Consider the following 26,738-nt stretch of genomic DNA (forward strand, 5'->3'; position numbering starts at 1 on the left):
GAGGCCTGAAGGATTCAGGTGAAGTTCCATTAAAATAAAAGTTTGCATCACAAAAAGCAGGGACTAATAAGTGATTGAATTATGGTTAACCATGATTTATCCAGGTACCGCCAGAGCTTTATTAACATATTTAACTAACATGTTCCTAACTTCCCTCTTTTAGCCAAAGAACACAAGAGTTTTACTTTATGAATAAAAAAAATGCAGATCTGTTTCACTCACCTCAGTTGGAATTTGCTATAATGAACCCTACATGAGCTACATTTGAGACAATGTTATATTTGCTACAATATTATAGAACCTTGAACAGTTTTGGGGAGGTTCTACCTGAGATTTGAACTTTGATTACTGGATTCAGAGTCCAGAGTGCTAATCAGCACACTACGGAACTAAGATGCCACCTGAGCTCCAACCTCCTCACAACCATTATGGCACTCAATCTTACAGCCAGCTTATAATATATACACCATACAGTGTATTGTGTATATTGTATTTTAAGAAATAATAAAATTGAATTACACAAATAAAGTGTGCAAAGTTTATTTCATAAAACATTTATAGTTATTGCACACTCCCATACACAATATATAAATTAGTGTACATACAAATGACGAGACATTGACATATTAGTTTATCCTGTTAACTATACATCTGTTTCAAGAATATTCCTATTGATTTAAATTGAATAAATGAAAGACAGCAATCAATAGGACTGTTTAGAAGTGGAGAAATGTTCAGGTATGTCATCACCATCATTAAATCCTCAGTTTCATAATTTAAAATATGTGTTTTTCTCATGAAAGCAGATATTGTTTATAAAAACACCCGATTCCATTTAGCATATGAATTAAATATTAATCAGTAAAAAGCAAACATACATGTTACTGTTTGTGGTTACAAAAGGACCTACTTACAACAGTAGAATAGGTTGAAATGTTAAATAGCGTTGTTAAGTTATTGTGTGTGTTTTCTGATCAGGCTTAGAGCTAACAGTGCAATGCCGCTGAAAGTAGAAGTGGTAGAAGAGACATCCATATCATGGAAAGTGAGCTGGCAATCAATGGTGGCATGGAATTACCTGCAAAATATAAACATACATGAAATGAAATGTACACAAATACATACTTAAACCTAAAAATATACAAGAAATTTGAGTTTGGATTATTTACAATTAATAAGCACTAATTAATAAATAACACAGTAATTTCTTCGCATGTTGATACTCACTAATAACATGCGTGACATTGATGGAGTTTGGCTCAACAGGAAAGGTCAAGCTGCTAACTCCTTTGGCAAGGACGTCTTTCACTTTGGTGTCAGTCACGTTAGCACCAGAAAGGAAAGACATGAGGCTGTGTGTCACAATAGAACCATTCCTGAAATTGCACAAACAAAGAGATACAGGTTAAAATTCAACCATTAATCAACAAAGAAACAAACATTCAGAGCCATATCTGCCTTCTTACCTGAACTGGAAGATTTGCATGAGATGGAAGTTTTTAAAGGCTTTCTTGTACAATGGTTCAATCTAAGAAGAAGAAGATGAATTCGGTGATCAAAAACCCACAGATAAAATGGTTTGTTATTTAGCCATAGATAAAGTTAGCAATAATAACTAATATGCGAAGACACTTACAAATGCTCTAAATCATATTCAAATTGTGTTATGTCAATTGAATTGGATTTCACTGAAATTGAACGTGAAAATTGGAACAAAAGGGCAAAAGTCACACATGTCCTGCACACACACTGTGAACAGAAATGCATGATTAGAACCAGATGCGTTCTTCGGGTTGTCTTATATGGCAATAGAAGTGTTTGTGTGGCAAAATCTCTCATGTTTAGCAGAATTAAATAAATTGGAATGGTGGCATTATCTGGAAAACATACCTCACGAGTGACTTTTTCAGCTTTGTCTTTAAATTGTTTAGAATTTGGGTTAGCCAGTGCTGGCACAAAGGTTTCCTTGATGCGGAAGATCAATGTGAAAACTTCAGTTACTGGTGCATTTGTTGTAGTTGTGCCAGCTGTGTTCGGGGGCGAAGTCTTGCCCACTGTAAGGTTGATATCATCTGTGATTGCGGGTGAAGTCACATCCATTGTGGGGTCGATCTCAGCTGTGCTTGCGGGTGAAGTCGGGTCCACTGCAGAGCCCACCTGAGCTGCACTTAGGGCTGAAGTCATGACCATTGAAGATGATTAGAATAGAATAGTGGACCATAACAAAGTTGAAATCAAAATTAGAAACTGATGCTGATTACAAGGCAATGTGCTTCATAAAGCTCAGCTGAATCACAGATCTGTTTAATCTATGATTTTAATCTTTGAGGTAAACTGCAGAGTCAGGGGCGGCTCATATCAATGGACTATCAGGATTAACTGCCCCCCCCCCCCCCAAAAAAAAAAGGTAAAAGAAAAATAAATATAAGGTTCCATTTTTTAAGCATTCACATGACCTCATCTGTGATTAATAAACATTTTAAAGAGTATTCTTTGTGATTTTTTTAGACCGAGTGTAACAGCACCACTGCCAGAATGATGTGAAGCGAGGCTGTGGGTGAACTGGAACTTGCCCAGTGCTGAAGGCAGGGATACGCTCTACTGGAGGTGCATACAGCCAATCAGTGCCAGTGTATAACATGACTACACAGTGTGACACACCCACTGAGTTTTGAGCCCCATTGGGTTAATATATTCTAGTCCATGTTGGTGACGTTTCCGTAACACGTCGCCAGGAGGCGCAGTACAGACTCACTCACAGGTGGAATGAATGTGAATGAAGAGGATTATTTACTCTATCATTAATCTTCCACGAAAATAATTTTGGAGGAGAAACTGAAAGTTAACGGACTGAGCACATCTATATCAAAGTACAAATTACATAAAAGGAGAAATGAAAAAACTAAGTTTTGTGGGGTTTTTTTTTGCTTGAATTAAAGGGTTAGAACTTTTCTGTGTACTCTTTTTGTTATTCAGATGAAACACATTTCAATTTCAAATGCCAAAAGTTATATATAAACTTTTAAATTATATATAAATTATAGATGTTATTCCCTGCCCCTCCACATAGATGTTATTCCCTGCCCCTCCACCTTTTTAAATGCTGGAAGTAAACAATGTTAATAAAAAGAAAGCAGTGTGTATTTTCCATGGAACATTTGGAATATTTCTCCTCTATATTACTCTTCTCTGTTTGACCAACTGCAACATTTCCTGAGTATAGATCATCAGATGTGATCTGCAAATGACAAGAACTATCTCAAATAAGGACTTGATGGATGACATCAAGACAGCGTTTCAACCCAACCATTGGGACATAATGATATTCAAATTAAATTAATCGACTTATTAAAGCAGGATATGTCACAAATATGACCATCAGCAGATATATCCAGTTAGGCATTGCTGAGCTACCACCATCATGCTGTTTACACAATGAAACCTTCTGAAATAATCTGTCTCACGATCATTCTGAAAGGCACACTTAGTCTGTTTCTATACTTCAGTACAGATATGCATCTAAGTGAAAACAAGACACTGATAAGTTCTTTGTGATAAAAGGCCAAGCACTCAACACGAGATATCAGGATAAATCAATAGATCGCTCACTATTCATCGCAGAATTCATCGACGAATGAAGATAAACGTTAGAACCAAGAGCAAGTTTGACAATTTTGTGGTTTACTGCCAGTGTTATTGTGTCACAAATGTCACAGTTCTCGAGGAACTTTAGTATAATGTGTAAACTGACAATACTTACATTTAAAAAATAACCTAAAAATTAATCTACAATGCTATTTCTAGCAAATATATTTCAGCAGGATAATAGAAATGACGACAGAAACTGAGATGAAGTTCAGTGAACACTTACCAATCAGACACAAAACGGCCAGTATAATCTTCCTGTCCATGGTGTTGTTTACAACCTGCAAGTCAATTATATATCAGATTATATATCAGCTATGCAAGCAAAGTGTCTCTGTGGCTGTATAAATCTTATCTTACATATCTTCCCTGTTTTATTATTACTGTTGTCATTTTCCCCCTATTTTATTTCTATTTTATTTATTTTCAATATGTATTCATACATGGTTTTTTATTAATGCTCTTGCTTTTCCATTTTCATCTCATCTCATTATCTCTAGCCGCTTTATCCTTCTACAGCACTGTAAAAAATGTCCGTAATTAAAAGGTACGAACTACCGTATTCTTAGGAGGGAATTTTCCGTAATATTATTCTACGGATGATTTACCCGTATTTTGAAGAACGCAATGCATTGTGGGAGAGACTGTCTTCAGAGGGAACGCAGCCGCCGCTTGCTCGCTCTCTGCTGTCTGAGTGAGTTGGAGTACTGCACTTCTGTGGTAAATAGTATTATTAACTAGACCGGACAATTCCCCGGGGGAAATTGTGAGAGGATGCAGTGCGCGAAGCAATTCGCTCACGCATGTTCGCTGGCCGTGAATGTGTGACCCGCAATGACGTTTCAATGCAATGATTATGTGTGTGCTTGAGACAGCAGCCGTCATGAAGAAGAGCTATTCAACAGTATGACCAAAGTGACTACAGGCGGAAATTAGCATGTACTGCTATAACCTGGGACAGACATCTGTCCTTACCACAAGGATAATGTTTAATTTGTGCACTGTCCCTTTTAAAAATAAAATAAACTCTAAACTCTAAGAAGAGTGTTTGTAGTTTGTATGTACGAACAGAAGTGTTCCTAATAAAGTGGGCGGCTAAGGTGAGGCCTGTCGGCTGCCCTCCTCTCAGTTTCTCAGAGCAGCGGATGTTTGAAAAAGTGCTTTTTTTTTCCAATTAATTCCATAGAAATGAATGGGTTTTTTTTGGGACAAGTGTGACTACTACTTTTGAAAAAATTATGTCTGTAGTGTGAAATTTGTGGCTGAAAACAGTTTAAGTTTGAAATTTTGAGCATGATTTGTGTTTGTGCTTGAGACAGCTTTTCCCTCTGCCCCGTCACTGGCCCCAATTGGCATGGTGACGGGCCTGAACAGGAGAGTTAAGAAACACACACAAGATTATGTCAGGTGTCTACTGTGTTTTGCAAAGAGTAGGCCTCGAACAATCACAAATAACTCGACAACGAAAGCAGCTATTCACAAAATTCTTTCACAGTGAGCGCTAGAAGGGTCTCCTGAATAAAATGATGTATTTTTTTGTTTGTATTGTTAAAAATGAGGACGCTACAGGGAGTTAAAAACGAGTGACTTTTCAGCAACGTTTATACTGGGAGTCAATGAGGCCGCTCACCTGTGCTCTCCTCACTTTGAGGCTTGTCATTCAAAAACCGTAAATCCTATCGTTTAGGTAGACACATTGTGTGAATCAGGACAAGTTTTCCTACTACTTTTGAGAAAATCATGTCTGTAGAGTGAAATTTGTGGCTGAAAACAGAGTTTAAGCGAGAAAGTTTGACCTTTTTTTTGAAGCCGCCTACACTCTAAGCTTAACGACCCTCACTGGTGTGTAACGCAATAGACACCCATTCAAAAGCCGGATTTTCTCCCAGAAACCACATGGCGTTTGAACCGGGCCTGATCCGAAAGTGTAAAACCTAGCAGAAAAGTTGAATGCCAGATCCACAGAGGAGAAGTTTTCCTACGTTTTAGAGTTTGAATCATGTCTCTAGGTGAAAGCATGCCAGAGCAGTGGATGTTTGAAAAACATTGAAAAAGTGCTTTTTTTTCAATTAATTCCATAGAAATGAATGGAGTTTTTTGGGGCGATTTTTTCGCGACTACGTCGCGAAAAAATCGTATTCTATAGAGAAAAGTAATAGCATAGCGAGTCCGATCGAGCCGCACGTTTTGATATATTGTTTGTCTGTGTGCGACGTACGGTTATTGAGTTATTCGAAATCAAAATTTGCGTAGGAATAAGAAGAAGAAGAAGAAGAAAAATACGTAGAAGAACAATAGTTGCAGTGCTTTGCACTGCAACCTATGGGCTCCCCTAGGGGAGCCCATAGGTTGCTGTGCTGCAGCACTGCATCCTAATAATAAGTTACACAGTTAATCAAATCATCTTTGTATGTAGTTCAATTTAATCGGCTACAGCCTGGAATCATGTCGTGAGTCTAGTCTTTTTTAATATCTTCCACGACACAGCTATCAGAGCGGTCAAGATTACCAGCCAACTTGTGATGTCTTAATAGGCTAGGATCTACATCTCGTAAATCAGGGGCGATTCTAGCATCTGATCTTTGGGGGTGCTTAGCCCCCAGAGCTGACAGAGACACCTGGCTTGAACGACAGTGTTTCCACGTTTATTCCGCATTTAGACTAGACTTAACTAGACAAGAAGACTAGACTAGACAAGACTAGACTTATGCAATGTTTTAACAGAAGCTGACCCAATAAACTATGATATCTACACATTTACAGCCACTGACACAAATATTTACGTTATATTTTTAACTAAACAAGACCTACTACTGCATTTGTAATATTGGAGCTATTCATTTTGAACAGTGGTAATTGTTAATTAATGTGTTATTGTGTATTGTGTAATAATAGTGTGTATTATTATGATTTTACATTAGTTTACATTAGTTTATATTTTTTGTTATATTTGTTATATTTTGGTAGTGTTCTTTTGAAAACGTAGGCTATATCCAAACCACACTCACTGTCCCCCCAGACAATGACCAGGGTTTGGATTTGTGAATGATAAGCAAACGTAAACGCTATGTTACATTAAATAAAACTGAGTAACACACGGTGGTCTAGCACCGTAGCACTTGTACAGCTCTGCACAAAAGTATCTCGATATGGATGATAAATGTTGTTTTTATCATTCTATTCATAGACCAGGGAACATCAATATTTCATTATGCATATTATTGTGTTGTGTTTAACAATTGTAATTCCAGTCCGTACCTTCACATCTCGCTATGCCAGTAATACTCAGGTGCTACTTCGAGTTCCTCATCGGTGTGGAATCCAGTTTAAAAAAAAACCCACCATGTCGTAGCAAGCACTCGCGCAGGCAGGCAACCCAATCAGAGGGGACGCAAGGAGGAGAGGTATTTTACTGCTCGTAGAACTATCACGTAACAGGTGAATTCAAGAACACACACACGCCCGCGCACACATTCATTGCGCAGTGCGCAAGGGCGCTTATTTCTGAAAATTACGTCCAAAAGCAGTGTTTTTGAGGGTGCTGAGCTAGGAGGTGCTGAGCTCGTTTTTGGGGGTGCTTGAGCACCCCCAAAAATAGGCTAAACACGCCCCTGTCGTAAATGTAGGGTTTCGGATTTCTATAGACTTACAACATACGTTATAGTTTTGTCTACATTATCATGACTCTGTTGTCCTGTTTCACTTTTACTTAATTTTTAGCGTCCACAATCCGTTTGGCCGCCCAAGTTGCTAGCTAAGTTAGCTCAGCAAGGCTCATGTTGGTAACTGAACAGACGGTTAATAGCTATATTGCCGTTAACGAGAATATAGCTATTAACCGTCTATTCAGTTAAAATCAAGTTGGACTTGCCACAGTCCCATTTGCCTGCCACCATGCTGACCTGTAGCATATGTGGTTTTAAGTCTGTGTCATCCACGGAATATGTCAGTCACTGCAGAACACACAGACACCTGAACAACGTGCGTATGTCATGTGCGCTTAGAGATTGTGGTAGTAGATTTTCTTCTTTCAACAGCCTCGCCGTTCACATGTCACGAACCCATCCTGAGAGAAGTGTTAGGCAAACTTGGAACCGCAGTGTGTCTGTGCCTTTAAAGTGTTCATTCAATTATTGCACGAGAGAATATGTAGAGCTTAAACAGCTGGTGTCTCACTTAAATGACCACATCCAAGAAGGTCTCCATGTTGTGTGCCCGTTTGATGGCTGTGGTCGTACTTTTAATGTGAAGACCTCTCTCTCATCCCATATTTCCAGGATTCATCGTGGGTGGAACACGACCCAAATATCTTCCATTTATTTATCAGATGTACAGGCTCGTCTTACAGACAGCACACCAGAGGTCAGTACATATGTGAGTACAGATCCCGACACTGATGTACACAGTCAGGTATGTCAGGGTAATACAGACAATGACAAAAATGCACAAGATAGGTTCATTGAAAATCTGGCCCTGTTTTGTTTAGGTTTACAGACTAAATACTTAGTTCCAGCCTCTACTATTTCAGAAATTGTCAATGAAATGAAAACACTGCAGGATGTGCAGCAGGAATTCACAATGGGAGTTTTGGGCTTAAAATTGGAACAGTATGGTGTCCAACGTGAAACCTTACTAAGTCTGGGACAGAGCGTATACGAACAGAGCCCTTTGCATGCAGCCTTATGTGCCAGTGGGCCTTTAACAACACACCACCGCAGGCTGCAATACTTTAAGTCTCACTTTAATTATGTTCACCCTGTGGAAGTGACACTGGGGTACAATGACAGTGGGAAGAGGCGACACTACCATTATGTTCCTTTACTTGACAGTCTCAGGGCAATGTTGAAAAAGCTGATGCACAGTGGTGACCTTGCTGAACATGGTAGGCCTATACATGTATTTCGTGATTTTACTGATGGGCATGTTGTTAGGTCAAATGAGATGTTTGCCACAGACCCAGACAGTTTAAAGGTGATGCTTTTTCAGGATGCTTTTGAAGTAGCTAACCCTCTTGGATCTGCCAAGCAAAAGCACAAAATTTTAGCTGTGTATTTCACTCTTGGTAATTTACATCCACATCTGAGATCAACAGTTGATCAGATTCAATTAGTACTGCTTTGTTCAGAGAAAGACTATAAATATTTTGGCGTGGACAAGGTTTTCAGGGAGCTTGTGTCAGATTTGGGTGAATTGGAGGAAAAGGGCATCTCCTTTGAGGATAAGACATTGAAAGGCACTGTTGCATGCATTATGGGAGATAATCTGGGTTCCCACATGATTGGAGGGTTCACAGAAAATTTTAGTTGTGCTGAGTATTTCTGTAGGTACTGTCTTGTCACAAGACCCGCGTTTTTGGCCAATCCTCTCACAGTTTTCACTCCAAGAGATCCTACTGAGTATAATGACTCTGTGCAGTTTCTGGAGAGTCACCCAGATGTGACCACACATCAGGGCATTAAAGGCAACAGTGTGTTTAACAAACTGTCACATTTTCATGTCTGTCAGCCTGGACTGCTGCCCTGTTTAGCGCATGATTTGTTCGAGGGTGTTGTGGACTATGATCTGGCAATGTATTTGCAGTACTTAATTAAGAACGAGAAGTGGTTTAGTTACAAGTTATTAAATGAAAGACTCACTTCATTTCCAGGTGAAAGCAGTAACAAGCCAAATGCTATTCCAAACAAAGGAACAAAACTTGGTGGCCATGCAGCCCAGAACAAGTGGTTATTGCAGTTCCTGCCCATTTTGGTGTATGATAAAATTGCAGATGCTGATAATGCTGTCTGGCAGGCGTGTCTTCTTCTCAGGGAGTTAGTTGAAGTTGTCTGTGCACCTACCCTTTCAGAGTCCCAGATTGCATACATGAAGGTACTGACTGAAGAGTATGTGGAAATGAGGCAGGAGTTGTTCCCACATTCCCCTCTGAGACCAAAACACCACTATCTTTTGCACTATGCAGATTTGAGTTTACATTTTGGTCCTCTCATACACACATGGACGATGCGCTTTGAAAGCAAACATAGCTATTTTAAAAGATGCACTAGGTCAAGTCAAAACTTCAAGAATGTCACAAAGTCACTTGCGAATAGGCATCAGCTGTTTCAAGCTTATCAGAGTCAGGGAAATTTATTCAGCTCCCAGGTTCAGGTGTCAGACTCCACACGGTTCTATCCACAGCTGTATGATGCTAGCATAAGGGCAGCTGTTGCAGATTTTGGACTAGACTCCTCCAACTCCATTGTCACAGACAAAGTACAAGTTAAAGGGACCAAGTATGCAAATGGTATGCTTGTGATACAGGAATATACCAAAGGACAACTGCAGTTGGGTGAAATAGCCAGCATTCTGATCAAATGTGAAAAAACTGTCCTGCTTTTGCTACAGGGGAAAACTGCCAGCTGGGTACCTGAGATTGGTGTCTATGAAATGGAAAAAAATGGTTCAGAAACTCTTTCTTGTAAAACCCTTGACAGTCTCAGTGATTATTCTCCACTGTCCTTTTACCACAGAGGTGCAAGGTTGCTCTCGCCACTCAGGCATCTTCCACAATGGAGGTTGTGAAGAATGTTATAACAAGGGCCATGCCTGTACTAACAACTGACGTCATAGAAGAGCTGATGGATCATCTAAAACATATTGGTGTTAACAGCATTGATGATATGCAATACCTAACCAGCGAAGACTTGGATGGCATTTTGCCTCCAATTCAAAGGAGGCGGTTAATTCAAGCCTTCACTGCAGGTAAGTGTTTACTTTTATTATACTGTAAACCAAATACACTATATTGCGAAGTGTTCTGCTTGGAAAAAAACTTTGTGTATGCCTCTGATCATCTGCCTTGTCAGATCTATCTGTTGCGATGGCAACATGGGCTGGGACAGGTTGATTCACTGCTTTGCCCCGCATTGCTGCTTGCAGCTATATTTATTCAACTTTTAGTCCATGGGCCAGGACCCAAAAATTCACATATTGGTACCACCTGAGGTGGCAAAATCTATCATTGATTTTTTGTAATCCTCTATGTCTGAGGGACATTATTTGGTATGATAGCCCTCTCTAAGTGGTAGCCGTCTTATATTTTTACTAGCTTTTATAACGCTACCCAGTGCAGTTTGCAATACATGCCTATGTATGGGTATAGGTGTATGAAAGTATGTGGGATGATGGGATATGTTTTCATCTGTGTTATATAACATGTAGACATCATAGGCATGTAGAAAATATACAGTTATATATCAATCACACCCTTTTCCCGTAATATAACATAGGGATAGATTGAGGCAGAAGACTGTAACAGGATGGGTCAAATTCCAAGTCTTGCTATATCACATCTGGAGAGTATGTGCCTTCAGAAAATATATGGGCTTGATAGCTTAATGTACATAACTATTTTAGGCCTGAAACCCATAATTGACCAATGTATTTGAATGAAAATCAATGCATTTCAATGTGATAAAATGTACATTACAAACCAAAGGTATAGAGGCATGTTAGAAGCTGGAAGATGTTTCAATGCACATAACATTTTATCTAGAGCATAGACCTTAGAAAATAAATGGGTTTTATAGCTTAATACACAATTCACAGCTATTTTAGGCCCGAAACTATTGAAAATTAATGCATTTCAATGTAATGCAAAGTGCATTGCAGAACTAAGGAAGAGAGGAATGTGGGAAGTTGGGAGATGTTTCAATGCACATTAGATAACAGAGTATAGACTTTTAGAAAATATATGGGTAAGATAGCTTAATACACATTACACAGCTATTTTAGACCTGACATTTTCTTGAGTGCTACACACAGTAAATTATACAATAATATGGAGGAAGGCAAGGCCCCTCTCTCCCAAAAACTGAATTACAGCAACAACTCTTCTCAAAACGTCCCGCCAGTATTGCCTTTCTCCATCAATTTGTTTGACAAGATCAGAATCAATTCTTCCTGTGTCTTTGGAACGACTGTGTAATGCTAACATGCAAGCCCTATGCTCCTCACTCCTCTCATGCTCACCGATACGCTCAGAATGTTTCCAATCAGAAAACCCGTTGACAAACGCATTGTGCTTACTTGAGAACAGTTTGCAAGCAAAACAATAGATGCAACCAGAGGAAGGAGAGTAAAGGAGCCACTGCCTTGTCACAGACTGACCATTAGGTAGAGAGCGTTTGATTAAGGAATTTGTGAAACTCCTAGTGATGGCCAAAAGCTGCAATGTAAAGCTTAAGGGCAGAAAGTAGCTGTTGTTTACATATCAAAGGTAATATGCAAAAAGTCGCTAAATTCACTAGATGAAGTTGCCAGAGATGGCCAAAAGTCAATACAATACAACAAGCCTTAAAGTGCAGAAGGTGTTTTTTATAAAATTTTTAATATAATATAAACACGAAATGCACTAGCCTTTTAAGGTAGGCTTTTAACCTTTGAAGGTGCTGTATGATATACGTATAATATAATATAATATAATATGTAAGGGTTAACGTTCGGCGAGAAGGTCCCTACCGTGGAATAGCGGCACGACAGAGAGAATCATGGGTCTTGATCTCTCTGAAGTGCCGCTATTCCACGAAAGGGACCGCCTCGCCTTGCGTTAACCCGCTTATTACATGGCTATACTTAAATTATTCACACATGGTGGCGACGTTTTTGATTTCATGTTAAGTTTAATGAATGATTGAGAGGTTGTTGCTTGCGCAACACAAAATAGTCCGTTGCCGTTCTGGAACACCGGTGTCTGTTGCCATTGGCAGCGGTCCGATATAGACCAACACGTCTGATCCTCAAATAACAGACGTGCGAACGTTGGGGAGCCCCATTCAAATGAACGGCGCATTCTACAGAGTGAAGACGACCCATGTAATGTAATATAATATAATATAAATGTATACAAGCCTTTAACCCTCTTTCTCCCATAGCTGCCGTTAGCGCCCGACTTGTATTCTCCCATAGCTGCCGAAAGCGCCCGAAATCGCCCGACAAGAAAATACACCTGTAACTGCAAAAAATGTTGTTGCTGAACTTCAAATACAAATGACACTAGTTAATGAGACTGTAATACACGTATTTGTGTATTAAAATGTATATGTTTGTATGAAATTATTTTTAGATATGGTCATGTTTTTACGTGGTGTCCCCTTGGTTGCGGCTCAGACTGATTCTGTGTTTGGGCGCATCTTCATAGCTGGCTAAATTAGTCAATCGTCCATGTTTGTTTACACTTTGTTTGCTTACATTACTGTCAATTCCTGTGGTCTCGTGCCAAATCTTCTTCTGTAGCAGCTATTGTTATTAAATTTACCTCAGAACAACTAGCCAGACCAAGAAAATGACTGCGCAGAAAAGACGCCATTTTTTTTTTAACTCTGGAGGAGGCAGTGGCGTTATGCCTCAACTCCGAGTCAGAGCCAGACTTGTCCGTCTCGGATTTCAGTGATGCAAGTTCTAAAGTGAACTTGGATAATTACATAATTAAAGGGTTAAAAAGGCTGTTGAATATTAAACTAAACAAGTGACGTTGCACAGGTTGAATGCAAAGCAAGTTGTCAAGCTGAAAGCCAAGGTCAGGTTATGAGTGAAGAGAAGTGATGCAGGGGGCTATATATATATAGAGAGAGAGAGCCAAAGTCTCCGCCCCTTCTTTCAGTCCACTCAGTGTGGCCAATTTAGCACCCAGGGGCCCTCTGGTTGCCGTACCGCGTGGCCCAGGGGCCCTCTGGTTGCCATATCCCGTGGCCCAGGGGCCCTCTGGTTGCCGTACCGCATGGCCCAGGGGCCCTCTGGTTGCCATACTGCATGGCCCAGGGGCCCTGTGATTCCTGTATCCTGTGGCCGAGGGCCCTCTGACTGCTGTCACTGTTCCCCCAGCCCAATTCAGTTTGAATTCAATTCAAATGTTTTCGAACGAACCTTCCAATGATAACAGTATTTTTTTGAAAAAATAAAGAACTTAAAGGTGCAGTGTGTAAGACTGTGGTCAAAGTAGGTATTGCAACAACAATGTTCATTGAAAATGAGATGCCTATTGCCACATTTGATCTTTTCATGAATATTTACCAAGTAATAAACTAATATTTACCAGTATGACAAAATACAGTAAGTTTCCAGCTAAAAATGCCCATTTCTGGAAATTCAAAATGGCGGACAATGGAGAAGATCCCATTTTTCTTGTATGAAAAGTGCAATTTTCCCAGTCATAATGACTACATAGAATTTGATGCACAACAGGGTATGTTCATTGTGCTTGGCGTTTCTGGTCAATGTACAGCAAATGGTATTCTTGGCAGATCAGTTCTTTCTTGCATGGGCCAATGGCATTTAAGTGCAATATCACAGTATTAGGCCTATATTATATTATATTATATTATATTATATTATATTATATTATATTATATTATATTATATTATATTATATTATATTGTGGCTTATTATATTATGACCTATTATATTATAGCCCATTATATTACATTATAGCTGTTATGATGTAAATAGCTGTTATTATGTAAATTATGGCTAGTGAAAAGACTGAATGGCTAGTGAGTCAGGACAACCACTAGCCAAAATGGCCGGTAAGCAAAAAAGTTAACATCAAGCCCTGGTGTGAATCTAAGTGTAACCATATTTATTTGATTAAATTGTTGTTTTTTATCCATAGACTTGCAAGCTGTACTTGGCTCAACGTCTCTGCAACCGAATGTCCATCTCCCTGAAAATCCACCTCTGACACCTGGTCCCATGGAGGAGTCTTCATCCCGGGAGACTGTTGTACTATGGCACAAAATGCCTCCAAACCTTATGCTTGCCTTACGTGAAAAGAAGAGACCAAAACCTAAAGAGAGACGAGAGATGATCCGTATAGTTATTGACGATGTACTAGCTAAAGAACGTGGAAGACCTGGAAGAGGAAAGCTGCGTGAGATTGCCAAGAAGATAGTACAACAATATCCCTCCTCTTTCCAAGACAGAGAGATGAATGGAACCACGGTAATTGGAACTGGGTATGATTCAGTGTTCATACAGCTTGAGAACAGACTTGAGAACATTAGTAGGCCATGTACCTTCAACTCGAGGCCAGCAGCAGAAAGGGGAGATGAGATAAGAAAGAAGTCCAGCCACTCGGATCGATATGTATGTGTGGAGTGGCAGCCTGCTGTTGAGAACACTCCTGAACTAGAGTCTAAAAAAGATGACTTGAAGAACGATTTCAAGACCCGCCAGCTGGAGGAATCAGTTGTTCGCAAATTGATGACTGACACATACTCCATCCAACGAACTGCAATCAACAATGGAAGCACTGTGAAAACTCTAATGGAGGAGTGGCCCTTCCTTTTTGAAGCTGCATGCATGTTTGACCACACACACACACACTTCTTGGCTTGGAAGTCCAAACAAAGCTGGCAGAGGAGGTGTCCAGAAAGGGAAAGGGCATCAAAGACTTTCTACAGTCCAGGGGGATAAAGATGGCACCCAGTAACGATCTAGTACAGCTGATCTCTGGGATCGCAAAATTCTTCAGAGAAAAGCCTGAACAACTCTTCCACCCAAGTGAGGTGGGTTTATAAATGTTTTATCACTGTGTTATTCATGATGAACTACAATGTATTTGTATGGGGCATACTGTTCTGGATGGAAAAATAGTTATTCAGCTATTCAGTATTTCTTCTTTTATTTCCTAACAACAGGAATCTGCTGCTGCCGCACTACCACTGCAAAGCACACCTTGCATCCTTACCACGGGTTTGTAATCTGTTTGATATTCAAAAAAATATGTGTTATGGATTTGATTTCACTGTCTATCTTCCTCATTCCTCACATGCTTCTTCTCTCCTGTCTTTTTCTCCTGCTTCTCGCTCCCTTCTTTGTCTCTTCCTCTTTCCCCATTCGCTTTCTCCCTTCTTGTCTGTTCTGTTTTCAGAAACTCACTCTATGTTTTGTTTGTGAAATAACTTTTTAATGGGTGGGCTTATTTCCATCAAGTCTTGTGTGCTAAAACTCTATGATCGGTGCATGAAGTAATAGAAGTTTGGAAGCCAGCACTTTCAAGGTGGCCGTGGAGTTCATAATTAAGTATCGTGTTCCACCCGTTTTCATTTGTTAATATATTCTCTTATGAATTTTACATGTTTAAGGTGATCATCATTACAAAATCGCCGTGGACCAAGAAGTCGTAAACAACCACATCAGCTCCATGATTGTAGCTCTGAGTTACACTTTTGCTGCATTTTATGTTTTTAACATAAAGTACCCAAAAGACATGGCTCTCACGCTGGAGTTCATTCAAAGGTAAGCAATTCTTACTGTTATGTTTTGTTTTTTTGTTTTTTTTTGGGGGGGGGGCACAAGCAGTTTTGCTGTGAAGGCTACTGTTTAGTACGGCAGACGAGCGACTTCGAGCGACTTTTGAGTAAAACCATGCAAATTGGTACACATATCCATCTTGGTATGCTGATTAATATTAGATATGGAGGCGTCGCGATGCTAAAGATGCTAAATTTTCAAGATGGCCACCAAATCCAATATGGCCAACCCATATTGATGAAACTATCAGGTATTTTGTTGTAAATGCATGAAAATTGATACAGTTAGCTCTTGATATGCTGATTAATATTAGAAGTAGAGGCATAGCAGAAAAAAAATCTGATTTCTCAAGATAGCCGCCAAATCAAATATATCTGACCCATATTAGTATAACCACCATGCACTTTGCAGTAGGAGCATGCAAATCAGCACAAATATACTTCATATGTTGAGCAATCTAGTAGTTGGCCATATTTGATTTGGTGGCCATCTTGCAAATTCAGCTTTTTTTGTGACGTTTTTGTGACAGTTATTAATCAGCATATCAAGAACTGTGTACCAATTTCCATGCTTATACTACAAAGTGCCGGGAGGTTTCACTAATATGGGTTAGCCATATTTGATTTAGCGGCCATCTTGAAACGTCAGCATTTTTCGCAATGCCTCCATTTCTATTATTAATCAGCACATGAAGAAGTAACTGTGTACCACTTTCCATGCTTTTACTACAAAGTGCCCAGTAGTTTCATTAATATGGGTTTGCCATATTGGATTTTGCAGCCATCTTGAAAATTCAGCATTTTTCGCAACGCCTCCACATCTTATATTAATCAGAATATCATGAAAGATATGTGTACCGATTTTTATGCTTTTACTCAAAAGGGCACGGTTTGGCCCTTTTTTGTCGCTCATCCTTCGTACTATATGGTTTATTCAGCATCTTTCCTCCACATTCTTTGTCTATGACAGCCTATGGAAATGTATGGTAAATGGTTGTGACAGATCTTTTTTCCATAATGTATATGGCAGCCAATAGGACCATGTGAAAGAAAGTGGTGAAATTTGGCACACACATTCTAGACAGTCCCCTGATTCTTTTCAACAAGTTCTATTTTGACACCTCACACACAATTCAAAAGCTCAAAGTTTTTCAACTTTCAGCCTCTGCCAATTCTGATTTTGTGAGAATTGAAAATAAAGTGCAGCCCCATAATGCACACCGTTCCACTAGTGGAACGCTGTAATGGTCATTGTAAAGTTAACAAACACAGTACTACACTAGAAAAGTAGATCCACCGCGCTCCTGTTCCTCACTATCTGGTGCGTCACGGGAAAGGACTGAGTTCTAATCAGTGAAGAAAATCACTGGAGCATCTCAGATGTGGAAAAATATTTTTCTGCTTTTATTGAGCAGTGCCAAACTAACGTTTCGACGTTACCGCGTCTTCATCAGAGTCGGGAAAAAAACGATGAACGACTCTGATGAAGACGCGGTAACGTCGAAACGTTAGTTTGGCACTGCTCAATAAAAGCAGAAAAAGATTTTTCCACATCTGAGATGCTCCGGTGATTTTCTTCACTGGACAGTACTACACTACTAACAGAGGGCCATTAGTACTGCACTACGACTTGGTCATTGTCATTCTGGTAACAGCAAATGCATAAGGCCATGTCTCAAAGGGTTAAATATTGTACTAACTATTTACAATTTGTTTTGCAATGAATCCATTAGGCTCATTTCATGTGCAATCAGACGCTTTGGGGCTGATTTTAATGAAACTTGATTTTAATGAATATTTACGTAAGTAATAAACCAATGTACCAAAGTATTGTATAGTATAGTATAGTATAAGTTTTGCAGCTTAAAATGTAGAATTTTTGGAAATTCAAAATGGCGGACATGAAGAAGATCCCACTTTTCATGAATGAAAAGTGCAATTTTCCTAGTCATTATGAATACTTAAAATTTCATGGTGGTGGTAAGTATTTGTGAACAAGGTGACATTTGTGAATGGGCAGAATTAATTCTGGAAATACAGTATTAAATACAGTGCACCTTTAAGGTAGAAACAGACTAAGAAAGTTTTGATTAATAGTGTTGGACACCATACATTTATCCTTGATTATGTCTGTCAGGGTAAGTCACATAGAAATGGTTTTGATTTAGCTTGGAAGCTCTTTTCTGGCTCTACAAATTACACAACCAACATGGGATACAACAATCATCAGAATATTATGATAGATTATGAGATATTAAAATATTGTCATTTGAATTTTAAAAAGCTACATTAAAATGAGTCATTTTTCTACTTAAGTTGGGGTATTATAACATCTCCTGAAAGTTTGGTCTTTGGTCCTTGTCATATAATTTGACGTTTAGGGTGAAATAAGTTGTAATAAAGTAGTTGTAGTAGTACAGTAGTATCAGAGAAGGTTAGCCCACCTGATATACGGTACGTACCCAACCTGTCACTCCGCCCAAAATAGCATGAGCATTTTGGGTGGAGTGTCAGATGGGGAACTCCTGTCAGTTGGGGTACTCTTCTCTGACACTACTCTATTACAACTTTACTACAACTCATTTCACTCTAGAAGTCGCATTATCTCTGCAATGACTCTAGAGACCAAGACCACACTTTCTGTTGATGAAATTGACATGATATCCTACCTATCCTGTCCTAGGCAAAAACTGACTAATTTTAAAAGACAACTTTTTCTATATTCAATATTTAGTATATTAACATCTCATAATTCATATTCTGTTGCTCGCTGTATTCCCTGCTCTTTGAGCTATTTGTAGAGCCAGATAAGACATCATCCAAACAATCTCTGTGTGATTGATTGACATAAACAAGGATGAATGTACAGTGTACCACCCTCTTAATTAGACATTCTTAGCTTTTTCTCCCTTTTTATTGATGCCAGACTCAGGCAAACGTAGTTCTGGGATTCTACCTTCCCAGTAAAAAGGCACACCAAGTTTCAATAAAAGTTTCAAGTTTCAATAAAATCCGTGCGGGTCAGGCCCCAAAGTGTATGATTCAACTAGCTTGCATAAGCAAATTCTATGTGTTAAGTCATAACATCACTCCAACAGCATATCTAAAAATACTTTAAATATTCTTTTAGAGTTTTCCTGGGAATAAATCCAGAACGAGGGTCAAAGGCTGAGAAGAAGGGAAAGAAACACCTTCACTTGCCCCCAAGACTTCTGAAGTTCTTGTGTGAACTGAACAGTTTTGAAAACCCCTGAATGGAAATGTGAACATTTGCATGCATGTGCACGCATGCGCGCGCACGCACACACACACAAAGCTGAGTTTCTGCTGAGGTCTGGAATGCCCCTCAACTCCCACCCCTTAATTGTTTAGGTGCGTGTTTCTTTTTTTTGTTCTTTCTTAAGAGACTTTGAAACCTGTTTGTTGGGAATCATAGACCTCACCCTTCAATCCAATTTAAAAGTTACAAATATCAAATCATTTTGTGGGTTTTGTATGTTGCATGACGTTCTTAAAAATGACAGGGTGCTAGTCATAATGAATACTTGATGAAATTTGTGGTGGTGTTAAATATTCTTGAATTAATTATTTGTGAATTAACAGCATGACTTCCCATAGACCTGTCCCTTCAATCCAATTTAAAAGGTACAAATATCAAATCATTTTGTGTTTTTTGTATGTTCTTAAAAATGTCAGTGTGCTAGTCATAATGAATATTTGATGAAGATAACATCTCTGAATTCATAGCATGAATTATTGAAATAAACTACTAAAATGGCATCTCACCTTGTGTAGACGTGTGTAATGTACTGTATTAAAAGACTTAACTTTGTGTAGATGACAAAAACAATCTCTGTTTATATATATTAAACTATCACATATTGGTAATGCATATTCAGATTCATATATTTGTCCTTAAGACATTTTTTCCTAGTTTGGACAGAAATCGACTTTATATCTAAGGGGTTATCAGTTTTCCACTAAAAGAAGTGTCTGTGAAAGAACCGAATTTACTGTAAATCCACAGAATTCTCCTTTCTTATAATGAAGGGGAATACATGTGAATGAACAGAAAGTTTATTGTAAATCTACGGAATTCTCCTTTTCTATAATGAACGGGAGTACATGTGAATGAACAGAGAATGTATTGTAAATCTACGGAATTCTCCTTTTTATGATGGACAGAGAATTTACTCTAAAAATACGGAATTCTCCGTTACAGAATAAACGGAAGGGCCGTAATGTAAACGGAGAAGTTACTGGTAATTTACTGCCAGGACTTTATCCGTTTTTTTACGGAATTTTTTTTTACAGTGAGGGTCGCAGGCAAGCTGGAGCCTATCCCAGCTGACTACGGGCGAAAGGCGGGGTACACCCTGGACAAGTCTCCAGGTCATCACAGGGCTGACACATAGACACAGACAACCATTCACACTCACATTCACACCTACGGTCAATTTAGAGTCACCAGTTAACCTAACCTGCATGTCTTTGGACTGTGGGGGACACCGGAGCACCCGGAGGAAACCCACGCGGACACGGGGAGAACATGCAAACTCCACACAGAAAGGCCCTCGCCGGCCCCGGGGCTCGAACCCAGGACCTTCTTGCTGTGAGGCGACAGCGCTAACCACTACACCACCGTGCCGCCCCTTTTCCATTTTATTTTTCATTATTTTAATTGCCTAATTTCACTCGTCTCAGTTTTGAAATGTTTTAATGCTTGTAAAGCACTTTGTAACTTTTTGAAAAGTTCAGCATAAATAAAGGTACAGGAACAACAACAATAACAACAACAACAACAACAAAAACAACGACAATAATAATAATAATAATAATAATAATAATAATAATAATAATAATTTTAAATGACAGCTGTATAATTAGAATAAGATATTATAAGTAGTTGTATTTAATTAATTAATTAATTAATTGATTAATTAATTAATTAATTAATTAATTAATTAATTTGTATATTTTAAGCAATTTTCTTGACAGCAGACAAAATATTCCATCATGTACACTGTAAGTGAATATAACATTTTTAAGCATAATGTTTCAGTGAATATTAAATATCTTAATAATTAAATTATCTATAAGAGCCTAATACATTTTATATCATCTTACAGTCTGGTGATTCTCAGGAGAAAGTAAAGTAATAACTCACCTGAGTCCACAGGTAGCAGAGATGGAGTGTCTCAGTCTAGTGGCAAAGTGTAAAATATCGAGCAGGTAAATGGGATATTTATTCAACAGGAGTAACAACGTATTTACTCTCATGATGCAAAACCCATGACGTCAAAAGGGCCTGGCAGCCAATCACAGCTTGGCTGACAACCTGAAAAACAACATTATTACCAAATGATGCTTCCTGCCATTTTCGTTTATCTACAGCAGGATAAAGAAAGGGTAAAAATTAAATTTAGAATGTGAAATTAGATAATGTTAATGCTCTCAGATGATTATCTGTTGGAAGCCATGGCCTAATGATTAGAGAAGCAGCTTTTGGACCAAAAGGTCACAGGTCTGAGTCCCTGGACCAGCAGGAATCACTGAAATGCCCTTGAGTAAAACACCTGACACCCCCCCCCCCCCCCCCCCCCCCCCCCACACACACTGCTCCCCAGGCTGCTTTGGGTCTGTTGTACGTCACTCTGGATCAGAGCGTCTGCAAAATGCCTGTAATGTCGGTCATACTGTCACTGTGACCACACCCTTGTGTCACCATTCTCTGTACATCATTTAAAAAAGACAAAATCTGATCTTTTTAAAATGAATGCTATAATGAAGACATTTATTTTCACTCACAAATTACAATCTTGTTTATATGTACAGTAAATATAATGTTTAACTAGTAAAACTAAACGCATTCCTCAGATCATTCCAATTCAGTTGCACTGGATGTGTAAAAAAAAAAATACCAGTAAAATAATGAATTTTAGTTGAAGTCCCACCAAAACTTTTTAATCTCAGCAACACTTTTCTATCCCTCTTCAAACCAGCAGATGAAGTTATCGTGCCAGGACAGAAAAGAAGCAAAGAACTCAGTTGATCAGTTTGGGCTGGAGCAGGTTTTTAGTTTAGTTTAGTTTAGTTTCACAGAGTTCGTCATAAATCCATACAGAACTGATTGACAGGCGAAAATTACAGGACGGATAGACCCAATTGACAATTTTCCCTTGCACAAATACAAAAACATAAAAATATAGATTGCTAATAAACTATAAAAGTATATAAACAAATTATGGATAAAAAAGAAAAAAAGTTTCTAATGTCCTATTATTAATAAAATAGATAACTGACTATGGTGGCCGGTACGTAGGTAACTTTTCAAAATATAAAATATGAGGTCGACTCTTAAATACAGTTAGACTGGTTGCGTTCTTAATATTTGAAGAAAGGCTGTTCTAGAGTTTACCAGTTCTTGGGAAATAGGATTCCCGAAAATAGTTCTGTTCATGACTGGAAAGAGGACGGTAGTTAGCAACATCAAAGTTCCGGGTGGAATAGCAAGATGTAGCAGAAATTAGTAAGCTGGAAATTAGCAGTAGTAATGCCAGACCGAATCTTATAAAACAGTATCAAGTCACTAATCTCACGCCTATGTTCCAACGGTAAATGTTTCAGAGGTTTAAGTCTTTCTGTGTAGCAGACAGCAGAAGGAGGTTAATTTAGAATAAACTTAGTTGCATGTCTCTGAATGCTCTGTATTCGAGCTTTGTGCTTTACTGTGTATGGTGACCATAAATTACATGCATATTCAAGGCAGGGCCTCACTAAAGTACAGTAGAGGAGCTGCCTTGTCGCAGTATCACGTACTGTCTGTCCCAGCAGAGCCCAGGGCTTTACATTAGCACCCGCCCACCCGCCAAATGCGGGTAAAATTCGGCTTTGGCGGGTAATGACTTTAGTCCCACTAGCCACTTTGGCGGGTGGTTTATTCTGTGGTATACAATATATTTTAATTGTAGTTTTCTCTGAAGGCATCTGATATAATAAACGCATTGCAATGTGATATTACGCAACTCCCATGAGCACCTGCATAAACATTTTGACAACATTTTGGAATTGTTTGGAACGTTCATTAACGTCAAAAAAAATCAGTGATGCGGTAACCTGCGGTTAATGAACGAAGCAACAAAGTTGCTGACGACTGACAAGCGCACTATTTGGCGGCATATAGCTGGAGTTTCAAACCCTGCTGCTCAGTGAAAAGGGGCAGAGATGCGCAGCGCCGGAGCAGCATTGTAAAATCCCCGAGGTCCGTGATGCGCAAAGCGCGCGCCCAAACATGTTCGCCATATTGAAATGAGAGGGTGAATTACACATCACACAAGAGATCTGTTCCTGAAATTACTTTTAATGGTGTTTGAACTGAATATCGTAAGTTTTGAAAAACAAAATCATGTATGTGGCAAGAGTAAGAATAATTTAAGCTTGTGTAATGGTTTGATCTGCCCCAAGCAATGAGGACAAAAGTTACCCTAACCACGCAGCCTATGGAACTGAGATACATTAACAATGGCATCCGTTACACCTACACACACACACAAATAATTCTGGGGAAAAAAAATCAGTATACACCACCATGTTTTAGGCAAAGTTATCCAAGGCAAACATAAGTTGAAACTTTCCACTCTATTGCTTTGGCTTTTCGAATGATTTATTTTTAAAATCACAAACAAGGCAGGTTACAACTGCGCTGCTGCACATGTAGTACGGAGTAAACCTGAAAAGTAAACCCAATCTGCTCAGAGAGTCATATGAGCTCCTCTTGACCTCCTCTTTAGCCTCTTTCAAGATATTGAACACAGGGTTTTGATGGCGCATCCTATATGGAAAGCCACGAGAGGCAAAACATGGCCACGTTCACGTTACACCACAGGTTCCTGAATGTGGTCCTGGAATGCACCATTTCCCCCTGGTTCAGCTATAATCAGCTAATTAACTAATTATACAAAAGTTCAGTCATATACAGACTCACTAATTTGATTGGCTGAGCAGCGTTCCATTAGTGCCTATGTTTAGTATAACCCAACTGGGACGTTACCCCTTTTCGACCCACAAAGAACGGATTCTGTTCTTGTTCAAAGAATCCTGAATGGATTTGGTTCAAGAACCTGTTCCCTGTTGGTCGAAAAGGCGTACCTACTCATTCATAAGTTTTTTTTTTTTGTAGGCTGTAGCCACGATGTCATCATGTTGTCAGAATCAGTGTAATGCATCTCTCATAACCCGGGACAGAACAGTACCATCGTGTGTGTGTGTGTGTATTATTTACCAGCTGGGGGGGGGTCCGTATCGTGAAATACCGTGACCGAGGTCTTGAAAATACTTACCAAGGCCTCAGGGCTGAGGTCATGGTATTTCACAATATGGACCGACCTTAAGCTGGGAAATAATATATTTATTTTTTCATCTCATCTCATCTCATCTCATCTCATCTCATCTCATCTCATCTCATCTCATCTCATTATCTCTAGCCACTTTATCCTGTTCTACAGGGTCGCAGGCAAGATGGAGCCTATCCCAGCTGACTATGAAGTTTGAAAATGTAAATTTAACAGCTTCATGAAAGTGTGCTGATGGTTACCATGGAAACCCCGTGTCTCCTGCACTGCGTTCCTCCCCCAAGTCATGCATGCACTCATTCGCTTTTGTGTTCTTGGTCTCAGAGCCACGCGCACCAAACAGAGACAGAATCAACGTTTAAAATCATTAACAATCCACTTTTTACAGAGACATTTTAATGTTATTCTTTATTTTTTTATCCAGTTGAATATTTAGCATACAAATGTATTTTCAGCTCTTCAAAATGACCGAGGTCCGGACCGCGGGGGCCTCAGAGCTGGCTGCGGCCATGGAGATGAACATGACGCTAATAGGAAGATAAGACAGTTCAATGACAAATGGAAGTTCAGGTGAGATTGGCTAGTTCATAGCAAAACTGAAAATACAATGTACTGCAAAGACTGGAGAAAGTCTGGCAAAGACAGGCACCAGTAATTTTAAACTCGAAACTATAAAGAAGCATGAAAAGTCAAATGCACACATCGGTACTATAACATCAAAACAGGCGAAGACGGCTGGTCACTACAGGACAGCATTGCTTTCAGTCCCTGGCTGTCATGAAGTCGGCTGAGCTGGAGAGGATGGAGCTGCTGTTTAGAAACCTTCACGCGATTGGAAAGAAGTTGATCCCACCCCAGCTATCAACTTATGGCCTGCTGGATGCCTCAGGTCATGAAGACCATTTTTCATGGACCATTCAGACTCATCTGATGATGAATGTAATGAGGACATTTAATGTCTCTCTCTACACATGTTCTCACACACACACACACACACACACACACAGACTATTAATAGATAATACATAATATACATAATAATACTTTATAATACACATAATACTTGCATATCAAAACATCAAATGTTTTTCAATGATAAATGTTTTGAATTGCACATTTAATATTAGAATCAGTTCAGTTGTACTGAATGTTATTTTTCATATATGATATTTCATATTGTCAGGGGCTTGAATTTGAGTTCAATAAACAGAATACTCTGTTTATATTTTTGTCTGAATTAGGTGCATGTTTTCATATAGGGAGCTACCTTAACAGCACTGAATACTTGAGTGCTACTGTAGAGATACATTATACGCTGCCATTCATAAATCTAGATCTTCCAAACTTTAACGTATCATGGTGAAGAAAAAACTGTGATTTCCTGGCAACAAAATAGTGGCTAGTGAAAAGGCTGAATGGCTAGTGACTCGGGAAAACCACTAGCCACAGTGACCGGTGAGCAAAAAAGTTAATGTAAAGCCCTGCTGGAGACCCCTGTTTATTGTCAAATTACCGGCCAATCTCTATTTTGCCAGTCTTTTCAAAGGTTCTTGAGAAATTAATAGAATTTTGCAGCACCTGGAAGAGAATAGCATACTTCACAAACAGCAATATGGATTCCGAAAACATCACTCAACGTACATGACCCTCTTGAATTTAGTAGATAAAATCACCTTGGCTATAGAAAAGAATGAATTCACCATTGGAGTTTTTTTTGGATCTATCGAAGGCCTTCGATACGGTGGAACACTAAATATTAATGGAGAAACTTAACTGTTATGGTTTTCATGGCTATGTTTTCACTTGATTAAAATATTACTTATCAAATAGAAAACAGTATGTTTCCAATAATATCTATTCTTCAAATACAAACCCAATCTCCTGTGGCGTTCCGCAAGGTTCTATTCTGCGTCCCCTGTTATTCCTCATCTATATCAACGATTTAGCTTATGTATCTGATAAAATATATGCACTATTATTTACATCACACTCAAATCTTGATATATTAGTAAGTAGAATGAATTGTGAATTAGATAAAATAAACAAATGGTTCCAAGCAAATAAATTGTCCTTAAATGTCAAGAAAACAAATTTTATTTTTTTTACGGGGAAGAATAAAAAATACAATAAAGAAAATGTAAAAATAGCTATTAAAAACATACCCATTGATCAAGTAATGCACACACGTTTTTAAGGTGTCACCATCGATGAAAAACTTACTTGGAAAAAACATATCGACCTTATTTGCCAAAAAATTTATAAAAACATAGGTATCATCAGAAAAATTGCAAATATTCTATCTTCGAAAACATTCATTATACTATAGTTTGATATATCCCTATCTAGCATATAGTAACATAGTATGGGCTAGTACATACTCTACTTCACTAAAGCCACTACTCCTTCTTCAAAAACGCTTCGTCCAGATCGTTTCAAATGTCTTGTACACAT

The 26,738-nt window shown here is 38.8% G+C and overlaps 2 protein-coding genes across 5 annotated transcripts; one reads left to right on the forward strand and one right to left on the reverse strand.

The window, feature by feature from the left end:
* Positions 1 to 937: 937 nt before the first annotated feature.
* LOC132883547 (uncharacterized) lies at positions 938 to 21,127 on the reverse strand. Its single transcript, XM_060917279.1, has 6 exons — positions 21,104 to 21,127; positions 3,872 to 3,926; positions 1,891 to 2,174; positions 1,467 to 1,528; positions 1,228 to 1,376; positions 938 to 1,078 (listed from the first exon to the last, which is right to left on the reverse strand). The coding sequence occupies exons 2-6, from the start codon at positions 3,909 to 3,911 to the stop codon at positions 987 to 989; spliced, it is 627 nt and encodes a 208-aa protein (XP_060773262.1). The 5' UTR covers positions 3,912 to 3,926; positions 21,104 to 21,127; the 3' UTR covers positions 938 to 986.
* Positions 4,173 to 19,716, forward strand: LOC132883546 (uncharacterized). 4 transcript variants are annotated; one of them, XM_060917277.1, is made up of 6 exons: positions 4,173 to 4,365; positions 10,155 to 10,386; positions 14,295 to 15,189; positions 15,322 to 15,376; positions 15,769 to 15,922; positions 19,067 to 19,716. In XM_060917277.1, the coding sequence occupies exons 1-3, from the start codon at positions 4,273 to 4,275 to the stop codon at positions 15,095 to 15,097; spliced, it is 1,128 nt and encodes a 375-aa protein (XP_060773260.1). In that variant the 5' UTR covers positions 4,173 to 4,272; the 3' UTR covers positions 15,098 to 15,189; positions 15,322 to 15,376; positions 15,769 to 15,922; positions 19,067 to 19,716. The 4 variants fall into 4 exon arrangements, with proteins under 4 accessions (XP_060773260.1, XP_060773258.1, XP_060773259.1 ...); XM_060917275.1 differs by lacking the exon at positions 4,173 to 4,365 and adding an exon at positions 7,654 to 8,019; XM_060917276.1 differs by lacking the exon at positions 4,173 to 4,365 and adding an exon at positions 7,655 to 8,007.
* Positions 21,128 to 26,738: the final 5,611 nt, after the last annotated feature.

This window comes from Neoarius graeffei, chromosome 3, assembly GCF_027579695.1.
Source record: "Neoarius graeffei isolate fNeoGra1 chromosome 3, fNeoGra1.pri, whole genome shotgun sequence".
NCBI classification, from domain to species: Eukaryota; Metazoa; Chordata; class Actinopteri; order Siluriformes; family Ariidae; genus Neoarius; species Neoarius graeffei.